The sequence below is a fragment of the Notolabrus celidotus genome, chromosome 2, assembly GCF_009762535.1.
Source record: "Notolabrus celidotus isolate fNotCel1 chromosome 2, fNotCel1.pri, whole genome shotgun sequence".
NCBI lineage: Eukaryota > Metazoa > Chordata > Actinopteri > Labriformes > Labridae > Notolabrus > Notolabrus celidotus.
In genome coordinates, this window is record NC_048273.1 from 19556499 (window position 1) to 19571613 (window position 15115).

At 43.1% G+C, this 15115-nt stretch overlaps 1 protein-coding gene across 4 annotated transcripts; it reads left to right on the forward strand.

The window, feature by feature from the left end:
* Positions 1-1071: 1071 nt before the first annotated feature.
* On the forward strand, positions 1072-15081 carry tab3 (TGF-beta activated kinase 1 (MAP3K7) binding protein 3). Of its 4 annotated transcripts, none has more exons than XM_034703154.1 (7): positions 1072-1304; positions 2000-2160; positions 2441-3689; positions 4029-4189; positions 5000-5093; positions 6740-6823; positions 14169-15081. In XM_034703154.1, the coding sequence occupies exons 2-7, from the start codon at positions 2068-2070 to the stop codon at positions 14231-14233; spliced, it is 1746 nt and encodes a 581-aa protein (XP_034559045.1). In that variant the 5' UTR covers positions 1072-1304; positions 2000-2067; the 3' UTR covers positions 14234-15081. The 4 variants fall into 4 exon arrangements, with proteins under 4 accessions (XP_034559045.1, XP_034559020.1, XP_034559037.1 ...); XM_034703129.1 differs by having other exon boundaries at positions 1073-1304; positions 14188-15081; XM_034703146.1 differs by having other exon boundaries at positions 1073-1304; positions 14191-15081.
* The last annotated feature ends 34 nt before the right edge of the window (positions 15082-15115 follow it).

Genomic DNA, 15115 nt, shown 5'->3' on the forward strand with positions numbered 1-15115 from the left:
GTATATGCGTTGTATTATGGGAATGGAAAGGAAAGTGGCCTTTTTGTTTGCTTTTTCAATGCATTATCCTCATTTTTATTATCTTATTACGATCAATCTCTGCTTATGTACAGTACTTTGTACACTGTGTTGTATGAAAAGTGCTTTACTGATGAAGTCTGATTGATATAGAAGATAATGAAAATGAGAAACTTGGGTTTTTAAAGCGAATACGTAAAACAGGTCAAAATTGTTATTCATTATGATCAGTCAGTGTGTTTTGTAAAGATCTTACAATGTCACTGTTATTAAAATAAACAAGACGCAAAATATTTTCGTAAATTGGGACTACTTCATGTGGTATCATATGAATGAGTTGCAGTCTGTTTGCATCAGTATTTATGTGGACTTCAGAATTATTTTCTTGTTTTGTTTTTTACTTCATTATTCAAGACTAAAGGTGTTCATATACAGGTAGTAGAAGACAGTAAAACATAAATGAAGTGAAGACAGATTAAATAAGATAAACATATAAATACAGAAGACAGGACAACAATACAATATATCTAAAGTATGCACAAATATGTAAATAATTGTTTTCCTAGGAGTCTCAGGGAAAAATGTGTTATAATAGTTCATGAATTTGATGCATTTTTTTTTGTCATTGACTAAAAGAAATGATTTAATAAGTGACTTGAATTCTAGAGGGAAAATTGAAAACTTCAGAAGAGACTTTGAGAATTTCTGTTTGTGAATGAAAGACTTGGCATATAGTATAATGAAGTTTCTTACAGAAGAGGATTAAGGCCACTGAAAAGAAAAGTAATTCAGTCCAATATATAAATAGTTTTATGTTTTCGTTCTGAGAAAAAAGTCAGAAACCTGAGATTAAAGTTAGAATTCTGACTTTTTTCCTCAGAACAAAAACATAAAAATATTTATTGGACCTTAATGTATTTTATTTTCTAGTGGCCCCATCCTCTTCCGTAGATTATGATTTGTTAAAGAGCAATATTTTCCTTGCTATCATAGTAACTTCAGAATTCTGCCACATGAACATGGGGGGCTCGGCCCGCGGACATGCGCACAACGGACAGTTTCTGTTCTGCCGATTTGAACCACTTCCTGGTCCGGGAAATCTGACATTATCGCGATAGACAGCCTGCTCGGATGCAATTCAGCGGCAGGGGCCTGACAGAGGATTGCGAAACTATTTACCCAAAACAAACAGGTTAACAAACCTAGCTGTACAATCTGAGCACATTTCGTAGCGCACGTCGAGACTGAGCTATGGTCCGGGACGTGAAGGAGACTCTTCATTGTTGGTGAGTTTTCACAAAGTCGTAACCTGACTTTAGCATTGTTAGCTAGCTAATCCATCAACACCCAGCAGATGACAGCTGACCAGCCAGCAGGACTCAGCTAAGGCTAGCATGAGCAGAGCTAGCTGGAAGGCACTTGACGAAACGAGTTTGACTTATTTGAACAGGCGACCGGTTTAGCACATGTTTTAACGACTTTGTTTGCGGGTAACTACTACACCTTTCGGAATGTTAATGTTATTTGATGCAGTAGTGACACAGCACACCGCTGTGGTTGTTTGTTTGAGTGATCAACGGAGGCTAACAGATGCTGAGAGCTAGCCTGCTAGCTAGCGATGGTATGTCGTCGTTGCTTGGTGCAATAGTGCTGCTAAACAAACAATAACAGACTGACAGGCTCCATGCTAGCGCTCCTCTGCTCATCTGAATGATTACAAGCGACGCTAGCTTGTTTGCTTTTATGTTCATTCGTAAACCCGAACATTACTCCTTCTAGACGGACCAACTTTGTAAAAACCGAGGTTGACATGCTTCACAAAGTCTATTTAAGTGTTCCGTGATTTAATTAATGCTGACACATTGGCTCTGTGACTCAGTTTTGGCAGGCATGCAGTGCTAATCTGATTATTGGGATCACTCTCATTGCATCTTGAGTATTTGTGTTGTTCAGTTTATTCTGCTCTATCACGTGTCTTCAGGGGATGAGACGACAACGAATGTCACAGCATTTGCAGTTTGAGGCTCGTTGACTCTGTGTTGGCTCAGGATGGCGCAGGGAAGCGACTACCACATCCTGCAGGACCTGAAGCAGCGTTTCCCAGAGATCCCAGAAGGGGTAGTGTCACAGTGCCTTCTACAGGTACAAAACACACACACACACACACACACACACACACACACACACACACACACACACACACACACACACTGACATCTATCCAAGGTTAGTCAATTTCGACAATTTGACATTCATCTGACACGTTTTTTTTTAGTATTTTTTCAGATTATCTTACTTTCTTTGTTACCAGCATGAAGCTCTTTCCTCTATGCTGTTTATATTGCAGTTAGGCAGTGATATGAGCACACTGTCCAGCTGATTGGTGCTGAATAACTCAAACTGTTTTCTGTTTCTGTCTCAGAACAACAATAACCTGGATCTTTGCTGCCACCTGCTGGCTCAGGAGAGTAATAGATACCTGTATGGAGAGTTCCATCACAGTCCAGAGGATGGGCGTCTCAGCCGAAACCACTTGCTGCACATAAGCCTGGGCTACCCAGGCTCAGAGGCAAGCAAGACAAATGGTGGAGCACCAGGGCGCTCCTTAGTTCACAGTACCAGTGATAGTCATATTGAACCCCAGCGGCCCAGCTACCCTGAGCCACTGTCCGCCCCTGCTAACATAGCCCCCTCCCCGGGGTACAACCCCTTTTTCATAAACGATCAGAGTCGGTCAGCGAGCACGCCCACCCCCCCACCTACAATGCAGGGCATGTCCCCCACATATTCCCCTGTCCAGCGTTATACTATGAACCCTATAACAGTCACACTCTCACAAAATATACCCAGTGTCCCACAAGCTCTGCAGATCCCAGGGCACTATGCTAGCAACTCCAACACTACCTTGTACATTAGACCCTCACCTTCCCAGAGCCCACAGCCACCGCACTGGTCCTCCTCAGGGGCGCCTGCATATCAGCATCAGCAGTCCCCGTACAGTACTCCGACATATGGCTCCCCTTACAGCTCTCCCCAGCATCAGGTCCAGCCACAGCCCCAGCCGCAACCGCAACCCCAGCACCAGCAATATGTCTTCCTCCCTATTAGCTCTCCAACCATCCCAAGCCTGCCGTACCACCACCAGCAACAACCCCAGCAACAGCCAGCAGTTTACAGGCCCTATCACACAAAAAGCTCCCTCAAGAACCAGATAGAGATTACCCTGGAGGGTCCAAGACCTCGCAGTAACTCCCCTGTGCACAACCCCCACCCCCAAGGAACGATTTACATGGCCACCAGCCCCTCACCCAGTTCTCCCTCAAGGGGCATCACTATGACTGGACCTCAAGGCCCGGCATCCTTCCACCCTGGGATGTATCTTCATCATCAGGGCCCTGCAAGGCCTCGGCCCGCCTCCTCTCCTCAACCTGGCCAATCAGCTTACACCTTCAAAATCAAAGTGTCCCCAGGAGGCCAGGCCCAGAGGCCACCCAGTTCACCCCCTGTGGCCGAAGCTGAGTCTCTTCTCAACATCGTGGACCATGGGGAGCACAACGCTGCCCCTCCACCCATCCTGCCCATCTCTGCTCTACCGGGGAGCACTGCAAGTCAGTTTCACCAAATGCCCCGACGTTCAAGCTCAGGCTCTGATGACTATGCCTACACACAAGGTAGGGGAGTCTTTTTATCTGTCAATATCTCTGCATGTGTGAGACTGACTTTCTGTCGCCTTTAGTCTGAGAATAGCTGACTGCAAAATAGAAGACATTTAACTTTTTATTGGAGCTTAAAAAAACACAATTTTAACCACAGAGAGTTTGTTCATATGATATGATAGTCAACTAATTTTTTCTTGTATTGGTGGATTAGAAGTGTAATAGAGCCCAAATGTCCTGGCTGTGCCTCCAACTGAGTGTATTTGTTACCTCTCACACCTCTCCTTGTATATTTTAGGTTGTCTTGTATATTTATTATACAAATTTCAATATTTTTCCCTTGCTCCTCTCTAGCGCTCCTACTCCACCAGCGGGCCCGGATGGAGCGTCTGCTGAAGGAGCTCCTGATGGAGAAGCAGAAATTAGAGCAGCTGAAGGCAGATGTCAACAATATGGAATATGACGCCCTTCAGAGGCGCTTTAGACGAGTCAACTCCACTAGTTTTATACCCAGAGTAAGAACTGAACACTTGTTGGTTTTCTCTTAAAGCTGGGGTTGGTAGTCAGATTTAGATACACTTTTTGTTATACTGGTTTAAATTATCTTTATGTCCCGATGGCAATCAATATACTATGTGTTCTTAAAAAAAAGCGGAAAAAAGCCGCTATCTACAGTCGGAGTAAACCAGGGAAAACACCAACCAATCCCTGCCATTAGGAGCCAAAATATGAAACCAATCAAATCCTGTCCCGCCTCCTGCGCGTACAAACATTTCATGTTTGTTTGTGTTTTTAACTTTCACTATGATAATGTTTTGGTGTTTTCTTACCGCTGAGTGAGACATGAGTTGACGAAGTGCAAAATACAAACAATGTGCTGAGGACCGGTTATGAATCAGTCACGATCATCTGGTCGTGAATCAGAGTCGCTCATGCATATGAGCAGGGTAGTTGTTTTAGAGGAGCTCCAAGGGTAGGAGGGGAGGGGTTAGACGGAGTCCTGAGGAAATGCCAATTCAAATTCATGCTAGTTTTCCGTGACTACCAACCCTAGCTTTAATGCTTTGATGCAATCCAAAATCTACGCTTTAACTCTTATTATTTATTTAAATCAGGCTGTAGATGTAGACATGTTTAAAAGACAGAAAAATATTACTCTTAGATACCAGATGCAAATGAGGTGCAGCATTAGTTAAAAAAAATAACATGGTTATCATAAAAAGGGTTTAATATTTTACTTGCAAGATGAAGCTTTAAAGAAACCAATATTTTGTTGCCTATTTTCATGGAATCTAACTGTGTTGATGTGTTTGGACTGGCTGCAGCCTGAAGAGATGACCCGATTGCGGAGTCTGAACAGACAGCTTCAGATTGATATCGACTGTACCCTGAAGGAGACAGATCTTCTGCAATCGAGAGGTACATGCACACACACACACACACACACACACACACACACACACACACATACAGAAACACAAACATGAATGCACATTGCTACGTATGATCCTTTGAAGTGCGTGTCTGATCTATCTGCAAAGATTGATCTTAAAAGAACCAAGCCCAGAAGCAGACAGAGTTGAGTCCAGAGTGATGGATGGGGTTTCATAACATGGCTTACAGAAGCAGCGCTCTTAAATAACCCGCCGGTTTGCAACAGGACCTGGCCCAATCCAGGGTTGACCCTTATTGGATCTGGCACAGTGTTTCACTGGAACGTGATCCTCAATTGTTCTGTAATTGATAACAGCATTGCCTAAAAATTCCCCTGACCACAGTGTATGCAAACTAACTGTCATGGCTCATAATTTTATTAGAAGCTGTGTTTGACAGCGTGCTATTGAGTGCGAACAATTTACCTTCAACCACTGTGCCTGAGCATGCGGGGAATGGTCTTTCTGGTAAATTCCTGGAGAATTCTTTAGCTTTGTTGATGTCTGCCACTTGTTGTGAACCCCTCATATGCGCAGGTTGTTTTTGAATGCTGGCTGAGATTGAGAAAGACCTGTGCTGTAGTTCTCACCAATGCTCTGCTCAAACCGCTCAGTCTGTGAACAATTGAACCGTCAGCAAATAGAGGCATTTGCAAAATAATGTAGTTTTCGTGTAAACCCCTGATTTTTAAGTGCACATTGTTGGTGCAGTGTATTTTATTCCATGTGAAAATGCAAACTCATGCAAGTTTACGATGCAATGTGTCTCAATTTTGAAAAGCAGTCAATATGGGTCAGTTATTTGCAGGGGTTCCCAAACAGCCGACTATTCGCTTGACTTATTAAAATAACAAGCTGCAACCTGCTTTTCCTGTACATTTGAGAAGCACTCACCACTACTTTATATCAATCCCAGCATGAGGAAAACGCCTGTCTGTCCGTGGGAGACCCTCCCCTGAATGATCTGTACCCCATGTGTCAGTTTAGGGAGGCGGGGGCGCTCAATGTAAACAAAACATCTGTGTCCAAGGGGTATTAACAAAAAATGTTTACGCCACAGGCCCAGGTCCCCTCTACCTGACTTCTCTTTCCACTGGCTGACTGATCCATGTGTTTGTGGGCAGCCCTGTATTTGAGTAAGATATCTCTAGAAGTCTTATGAAGCAGAGCTGTCATGCAATCACAAAGCAGCTTGCCATTGTCGGGTCTTTCAGCATATTTATGCTGGTATAAATGTGTAGCTTACCCTGAGCAGAATTGTATATTCCTGTTTATATCTGTATCATAAGCTGAATTTGGAAATTTGTATTTTGAGGGGGAAAAAAGCAAGAGCTCATTTATCTTTGTGAAGACATAAGAAACACGAGGCACTATTTCGAAGCAATTTACTGCAAATATTGGTATGTGAAAGGAATGCACAGTTTATCACCTTGCAATACATTTCAAGCCTGTTTGAACTCCCTCACGTTGACCCTGCAATCTTCTTCTGCCCGAGTCTGCTGTGTTGTGTCTGTCTGTAAACACTGTAGTCAGTTAAGAGGCCGAAGGAGAATTGGAGACTGTGAACTGATTGGACTGGAATGGGCACTTGTAAGCAAACATCTGTATCTGCTTTCTGTTTTTCCTCTACAGGGAAGTTTGATCCGAAAGCAATGAGCAACTTTTATGACAACATTCAGCCCGGTCCAGTCGTGCCCCCCAAACCTGGGAAGAAAGGTGAGAATTGTTGTGCTAAGTTTTCAATTGATCTATCAATCTTTACGAGGGATGTAAGGATACACTTGATACACGATTTAGTTGAATCCTGATTTTTGTTTCACGATGTGATTCACTCACATTTCTCTTTCAAGACAGCTGAACAGAACTAAAAATTTAAATAACTTTTATTTTATTTCAATTCTCAGATATGGACAGTTGCAAAATATATTTTTCTCTTATATTTCTTTGTAAACAAAGTAATCCTTTTTCATTTTTAAGGTGTGTTGTAACTCAAATAAAACCGTGGCACACTTTTTTTCAGCACCTTGCAAAAAAAAAAAAAAAATTAAAAATGACCGTACAAAAATACCTTGCTGGAAAATTTCAGAACAATTATCAAGGAATGGAAAGTGAATGTATTAAATATTACAACAGATAAGGTATCTCTTTAAATAAACTAAAGTGCAGCTCATGCTCCTGACTTGGAATTTACATGTTCTTCATGGAAAGCCAAAATGATGCCATCCCTCAGACTTGAAATACAAAGGTTCATCCTGAACTGCTATAGGTCTTCATTTGCTGCCGCCATGTCTGTTATGCTCAATTCAGTGAGTGGCGAGAGAGCAGCGCAAGAGACATAACCCTCCTGTTATGTTTGGGTCAAATTTACCCTTTTTAAAGTCCATTTTAGGCAGTATATGCCTTCCAAACCAGCTAAATGCAGCATAAAAATCTGGGCAGCATGTGACAGAAGAAGTGTTGTGTTAATTTATCAACATCACTTCATAAAAAAAGAAAAAAATTAAATAAACAAAAATCTATGTCATGTAAAACTATTGTATTTATATTAAGGGCTTTCCAACGTGCATTAAAAAAAAGTTTTAACATTAATTTTAATTAAACACAAGTGAGTTATCCTCATTGAACCATGATCTCTGAGGATTAAAGGGACACCAATGGACTAAATCTTGATTTAAATGTTTAGTAATTGAGTTAAAAATTAGATTTTAAAAATGTGCACTGGGATTTTTTGGGTTCCGACACTTTTGGATTATTGAATATGCCCTGGGTCAAATTGACCCAGGAACATTATTGCTGTTCCAGAAAAACAAACACAACAGGAGGGTTAATGATGTTGAACAAGCTGAGTGAAATGCAGATAGCGCCTTCCACTGTTTAAAAATAATATCCCAATACATATTTTGTTGAATCGATTTTAATCCACCCTTATTTGTATCGATTTTTTTAGCATCTTGTGATATATCCTTACATCCCTAATCTTTAATTATGTAGCTCCAATTCACAACAAATGACAAAATTCACAACAAGACCCAAAAAGAACAGGTCTAGAATGTACTCTGTGATATTATTAACAAAGACCCAACATCAAGACAGGATAAGATCAGGGTTCCCACGCATCCTGGAAAACCTGGAAAACCTGGAAAACCTAGAAAACAGTTGACCAGTTTTCCAGTACTGGAAAACACCTGGAAAATGGGAGAAAAAGTAAAATGTCCTGGAAAATCACATATAGTCCTGGAAAATTATTCCAACATGGCTGCGTGCGACCTGACCCTATTAACAAAACACATCCCCATTCATTGAAAGTTGAGTGCACGCTGTGCTGGAAAAGACCACTGCACAACTTTTTTCACATCTTTTCTCCTTCACTTCATAATCATGCATTCACAGAAAACGGGGATATATTGTTTATGTTTTATGGTACATTTGGCTCAATTACCGTACTCTAGCTCAGTTGTTCTCAAAGTGGGTCCTGGGACCCCTGGGGGTCTGCGAACCATAGCGTGGGGGTCCGTGAAATAATTTGAATACATTTCTAGTAAATCATAAAATTGTGCTGTGTCATTACAAAACATCATATACACCATTGTTATGATACCATTTGGTGGCTCGAAGGGATATGTGAGTCTTGCTACTGTTAATTTTCTGAAAGCGTTTAAGATCAATTACTTGAAAAGTATAAATGCTGTCATGTTGAGTCCACAAGGAATGAAATGACCCTCTGTTTTAAAGTATACAAGTGATATTTACTTGATTCATATTGAAGTGTTATCTGTTTATCACTATGGTACAGGTCTGAAGTATTTACATTGATACGTTTTACAATACAAATAGTTCCAAGGGCAACTAAGAGTTCAAATGGTAGTAAGCATGTGCTTTAGTGATGGGAAGTTGGGCTCTTTTCAGAGAGCCGGCTCTTTTGACTCGGCCCCCAAAGAAGAGCCGGCTCTTTCGACACCCGAACGGCTCTTAATTTAGGATCTTTTGTAGCCGTATATTTTACCTTAATTTTACAAAAACTAATGGTTTGTGTTGAAAACCCCTTTTACGTACAGTGTTTTTATGAGAAGCCTTATAATTGCCCAATTGTGTGCATTTATTCTGTTACAAAATCATTATCACCCTGATCCTAGGGTTATGATTAGGGTTAGGGTTGTGATTAGGGTTAAGGTTAGGGTTAGGGTTGTGATTAGGGTTAGGGTTAGGATTAGGGTTGTGATTAGGGTTTGGGTTAGGGTTAGGATTGGGGTTAGGGTTGTGATTAGGGTTAGGGTTGTGTTTAGGGTTGTGATTAGGGTTAGGGTTGTGATTAGGGTTAGGGTTGTGATTAGGGTTAGGGTTGGGGTTAGGGTTGTGATTAGGGTTAGGGTTGTGATTAGGGTTAGGGTTAGGGTTGTGGTTGGGGTTAGGGTTGGGGTTAGGGTTAGGGTTGGGATTAGGGTTAGGGTTGGGGTTGTGATTAGGGTTAGGGTTGTGATTAGGGTTAGGGTTAGGGTTAGGATTGTGATTAGGGTTAGGGTTGTGATTAGGGTTAGGGTTGTGATTAGGGTTAGGGTTGGGGTTAGGGTTGTGATTAAGGTTAGGGTTGTGGTTAGGGTTGGGGTTAGGGTTAGGGTTGTGATTAGGGTTAGAGTTGGGGTTGTGATTAGGGTTAGGGTTGTGATTAGGGTTATGATTAGGGTTGTGATTAGGGTTAGGGTTGGGGTTAGGGTTGTGATAAGGGTTAGGGTTGGAGTTAGGGTTAGGGTTAGGGTTGTGATTAGGGTTAGGGTTGTGATTAGGGTTAGGGTTGGGGTTAGGGTTAGGGTTGGGGTTAGAGTTAGGGTTGTGATTAGGGTTAGGGTTAGGGTTGTGGTTAGGGTTAGGGTTGTGGTTAGGGTTAGGGTTGTGATTAGGGTTAGGGTTGGAGTTAGGGTTAGGTTTGTGATTAGGGTTAGGGTTGTGATTAGGGTTAGGGTTGTGATTAGGGTTAGGATTGTGATTAGGGTTGGGGTTAGGGTTAGGGTTGGGGTTAGGGTTGTGATTAGGGTTAGGGTTAGGGTTGTGATTAGGGTTAGGGTTGTGATTAGGGTTAGGGTTGGGGTTACGGTTAGGGTTGTGATTAGGGTTAGGGTTGTGATTAGGGTTGGGGTAAGGGTTAGGGTTAGGGTTGTGATTAGGGTTAGGGTTGTGATTAGGGTTAGGGTTGTGATCAGGGTTAGGGTTCGGGTTGTGATTAGAGTTGGGGTAAGGGTTAGGGTTAGGGTTGTGATTAGGGTTAGGGTTAGGGTTGTGATTAGGGTTAGGGTTAGGGTTGTGATTAGGGTTGGGGTAAGGGTTAGGGTTGTGATTAGGGTTAGGGTTAGGGTTGTGATTAGGGTTGGGGTTAGGGTTGTGATTAGGGTTAGGGTTAGGGTTGTGATTAGGGTTGTGATTAGGGTTAGGGTCAGGGTTGTGGTTAGGGTTGTGATTGGGGTTAGGGTTGTGATTAGGGTTAGGGTTAGGGTTGTGATTAGGGTTAGGGTTGTGATTAGGGTTAGGGTTAGGGTTGTGATTAGGGTTAGGGTTAGGGTTGTGATTAGGTTAGGGTTGTGATTAGGGTTAGGGTTGTGATTAGGGTTAGGGTTAGGGTTGTGATTAAGGTTAGGGTTGTGATTAGGGTTAGGGTTGTGATTAGGGTTGGGGTTAGGGTTGGGGTTAGGGTTGGGGTTAGGATTAGGGTTGTGATTAGGGTTGGGGTTAGGGTTAGGGTTGGCTTTAGGGTTTGGGTTGTGATTAGGGTTGTGATTAGGGTTAGGGTTGTGATTAGGGTTAGGGTTGGGGTTAGGGTTGGGGTTAGGTTTGTTATTAGGGTTGTGATTAGGGTTAGGGTTGTGATTAGGGTTAGGGTTGTAATTAGGGTTAGGGTTAGGGTTGTGATTAGGGTTAGGGTTAGGGTTGGGGTTAGGGTTAGGGTTGTGATAGGGTTAGGGTTAGGGTTGGGGTTAGGGTTAGGGTTGTGATTAGGGTTAGGGTTAGGGTTAGAACCAGAATCAAACTCAACCAGAACAGAACCAGAACCCTACCAGAACTGAACCAGAACCAAACCATAACCAAACCAGAACCGAACCAGAACAAAACCGAACCAGAACCAAACCAAAACTGAACCAGAACAGAACCAGACCCGAACCAGACTCGAACCAGAACCGTGCCAGAACTGAACCTGAACCATACCGGAACCGAACCAGAACCGAACCGAACAAGAACCGTACCAGAACCGTACCAGAACTGTACCAGAACCGAACTAGAACCGAACCAGACTTGAACCAGAACCGAACCAGAACCGTACCAGAACTGAACCAGAACCGAAACCGAACGAGAACCGAACCGAATAAGAACCGTACCAGAACCGAACTAGAACCGTACCAGAACCGAACCAGAACTGAACCCGAACCGAACCAGAACTGGACCCGAACCCAACCAGAACCGAACCAGAACCGTACCAGAACCGTACCAGAACCGTACCAGAACCGAACCAGAACTTAACCAGAACCCGACCAGAACCGAACCAGAACCGAATCAGAACCGAACCAGAACCATACCAGAACCGAACCAGACTTGAACCAGAATCGAACCAGAACAGAACCAGAACAGAACAGAACCAGAACAGAACCAGAACCAAACTCAAGCAAACTGAACCAGAACCAACTCAGGTTAACAGAAACAGAATCAACTCAAGCAAACTGAACCAGAATCAAACTCGAGCAAACAGAACCAGAACCAAACTCAAGCAAACATCATTAATGTCCTCAGGTTGGCATTGAGAAAAATCAGATGCCTCAGCTTGGATGGGCTGATCCGATTTCTCCTCTCAGTGAGTATTTGCCCGGTCTTCAAGAAGACTCTCTCTGAAGGAACAGATGAAGCCAGGATACACAGCCTCCCCTCCATCACCTGTATCCTATATCCTCACATGTGATTGGCCGCATGGCCGCCATGCTGACCAATCAAAACAAAGTTCTGCTGTGAGCAGAGCTGGGGCTGAGCACTATTCCCATCGATAACTCGCCCCTCTTCCCCTCCCCTCAGGTTAAGAGTCTGGGTGTCATCCTCGACAGCACCCTCACCTTCACCTCCCATATCAACCACGTCACCCGGTCTGCCTACTTTCACCTCCGCAATATTAACCGTCTCCGTCCTTCACTCACTCCCCACTCCACTGCCATTCTTGTTCACAGCCTCGTCACCTCCCGTTTGGACTATTGCAACTCCCTTCTGTTTGGTCTCCCCCACAAAACCCTCCATAAACTTCAACTGGTTCAAAATTCAGCCGCCCGTATCATCACACGCACCGCCTCCATCCACCACATCACACCCATCCTGCAACAGCTCCACTGGCTCCCCATCACACACCAGATCAACTACAAAATACTTCTCCTCACCTTCAAATCCATACACAACCTCGCCCCTCCATATCTCTCTGACCTCCTCCATACTGCCACACCCGTCTGTACCCTCAGATCCTCCTCCACCCACCTCACTGTCCCCCCTGCTCGCCTTGTTACCATGGGGAGCAGAGCCTTCAGCCGCTCTGCTCCCCAGCTCTGGAACTCTCTCCCACCTGACCTCCGCAACACTGACTCACTCCCACATTTTAAATCCAAACTCAAAACCCATCTGTTTAAACTGGCTTACTCCATCTGACCACAACTCCTCTGTCCATTCACTTAAAACTTTTTAAATTGTATTTCATTTACTGTTTGTTATTTAAACTCTGTTTGTTTTTAATGTTGTAAGGTGACCTTGAGTGCCAAGAAAGGCGCCTATAAATAAAATGCATTATTATTAAACTCCCGATAGTGAAAACAAACAGAACAAAAAGAGCGACACAGCTGCACAGAAACTCCACGTTGAAGACATCACTGATCATAATAGACATCGCCACGCAGGAAGTGCGTCTTTACACCGGTGCGATTTTCTCAGAGTTTACGGTAACTCAAATAAAAAAACGTGACATTGGCTTTGTTTTATATCGACCACTTAGCAGGATGAATATCATGATTAAGTAGGTATATTTTGAGTCTGAGTTGAGTTGAGAAACATTTGTGGCCATTTTTGTCATTCAGATCTATTTAGGTCATTAATGCACTGATCTTCTTATCATTATTATTATTTAATTATTTCAGTAAGGCAGCTTCCTGATTCCTTTGCTGGCTCTTTTGTTTTTTTCTTAGCTCATTTTATATTTTTGAGAAAAGAGAAAGCTGAGATGAGAGTTGCCCATCATTGTTACTTGGTTGCACTAATAAAGTGAAGTGCTGTACATCTGTGGTTGCATTATTCTATTATCAATTTGCCATCATTTTTAAGTATGTAAGAGATGATTTCATTGATAGCCATAGACTACATGTCTTTCAATGTAGACTTCCACTGACAGGAACATATTAGACTATTTAGGAACTAAATTAGGAACTAAATTTAGACTGTCATACCAGCTTGATTATCAATGAAAATGTCCTGGAAATGTCCTGGAAAAGAGTGGGAACCCTGTAAGATCCAGTCCCAGGATTCAGTCTTATCTCATCTTAATCCACCATGAGCAGAGCACTTTGCAGCATTTAGCAAGTTACAGTGACAAGAAAGCCTTTTCAGTGAATAAAAGTGAGCCATGAAACATTTTCATGAGGTTGTGAAGAAGTGGACAAAAGAAATGGTCAACAGGGTATTATTAGATGTTTATACTGTTGCCAGGATACAGTTTTGAGTTTGAAGGTAGAACCATTCAGGCCATTGCACACAAAATATTTGTCTCATTTGTCTCTCAGTGCAGAGACATTTTTGAGCATTTATGTTTGAAAACAGAGACTAAAAGCTTAACTGACATTGGTCTGTGTTGATCGACACACATCTGTCATCATGAACACGGATGAGAAACCTTGCTGTGAAGCGAATGCTTGTGTCTTTTATCATTTACACTGAATAGTTGAAGGTCGAATGCATTCCTCACGCATGTCTGAGAGCCAGCGTTTCTTTCTAGCTCTGAGCTGATGACGCTGTTGTAGTTGTTTTGCTTTATCGTTTTCTTTTTTTTTTCTCCCCACTGCTTCTTTTCTTTTCACCAGAAGCAGAGCAGCCTCCAAAGCCAGTGCCAGGGCCTCAGAGAGATGAAGACTTCGAAGGCGCCCAGTGGAACTGTGAAAGCTGCACCTTCCTCAACCACCCTGCACTCAACCGCTGTGAACAGTGCGAGATGCCGCGCTACACCTGAGCTCAGCGCCCGCTCTGTATTGCCCACCCTCGCCCCCCCTCTCTTGCAGGTCCTTGGCGAGTATAAGCTCCACCCTTTAAGAATCTGTCCAGAGGTCTTCCCCCTGTCAGTCAATATATAAGACCCTCTTACCTGCTGAGGAGGAGCCACTATCCCGCTCTGCCCACTCGCCCCGCTTCAGTCTACGACTCCTGTGCACTTTGACCCTTCATTGGCAGACAATGATTCCTTCTTTTGGGACAGCTGGGACTCTTCTCAAAGCGAAATGTATCAAATCTGGAGTGGCACTGCGTGACTCTGGCAGCGGTTGGGACAGGGCTTCAGAAAAGGTCAAAGCAACTTAGGATGAAGGATGAAGAGGAAGAGGAGCTACAGTTTACCTAAAGAACATTCCATGCAGAATGAGTGACTGCCTTGTTTACACGACTGCGCCCATTCCTGAACTCAAAACGGAGGCACTTCCACTGAAGTGCAGGACCTGTGACATCCTCTTTGACAGCGGAACAATGAGATCAATGATGTATACGTTCTGACTAATGCGAAATGTAGACTGTACACTGTATCTGGCTCTGTATGAGAGCTCATTTCACTGAAAGAAGAACACTAAAGACACTTGCATAGGAGTATATTCCTGGTACTTTTATGCATATAAAGCCACCCTGTATTATGTGTTCAGAAGATGTTGATTTCCTGTGCAAATGCCTCAACTTGCTGTACTTAATAAAGGAGCTGATTCTATGTGACTTGACCACGCACAGCTGACATATTTGCATACTCCCCCC

What these genes read in the sequence shown, in the direction of transcription:
- tab3 (XM_034703129.1), top strand. Translation starts at nt 2,068, where the DNA reads ATGGCGCAGGGAAGCGACTACCACATCCTGCAGGACCTGAAGCAGCGT. An exon ending in TGACTATGCCTACACACAAG is followed by an intron (nt 3,690 to 4,028) that starts GTAGGGGAGTCT and finishes GCTCCTCTCTAG; the next exon opens with CGCTCCTACTCCACCAGCGG. An exon ending in AGATCTTCTGCAATCGAGAG is followed by an intron (nt 5,094 to 6,739) that starts GTACATGCACAC and finishes TTTCCTCTACAG; the next exon opens with GGAAGTTTGATCCGAAAGCA.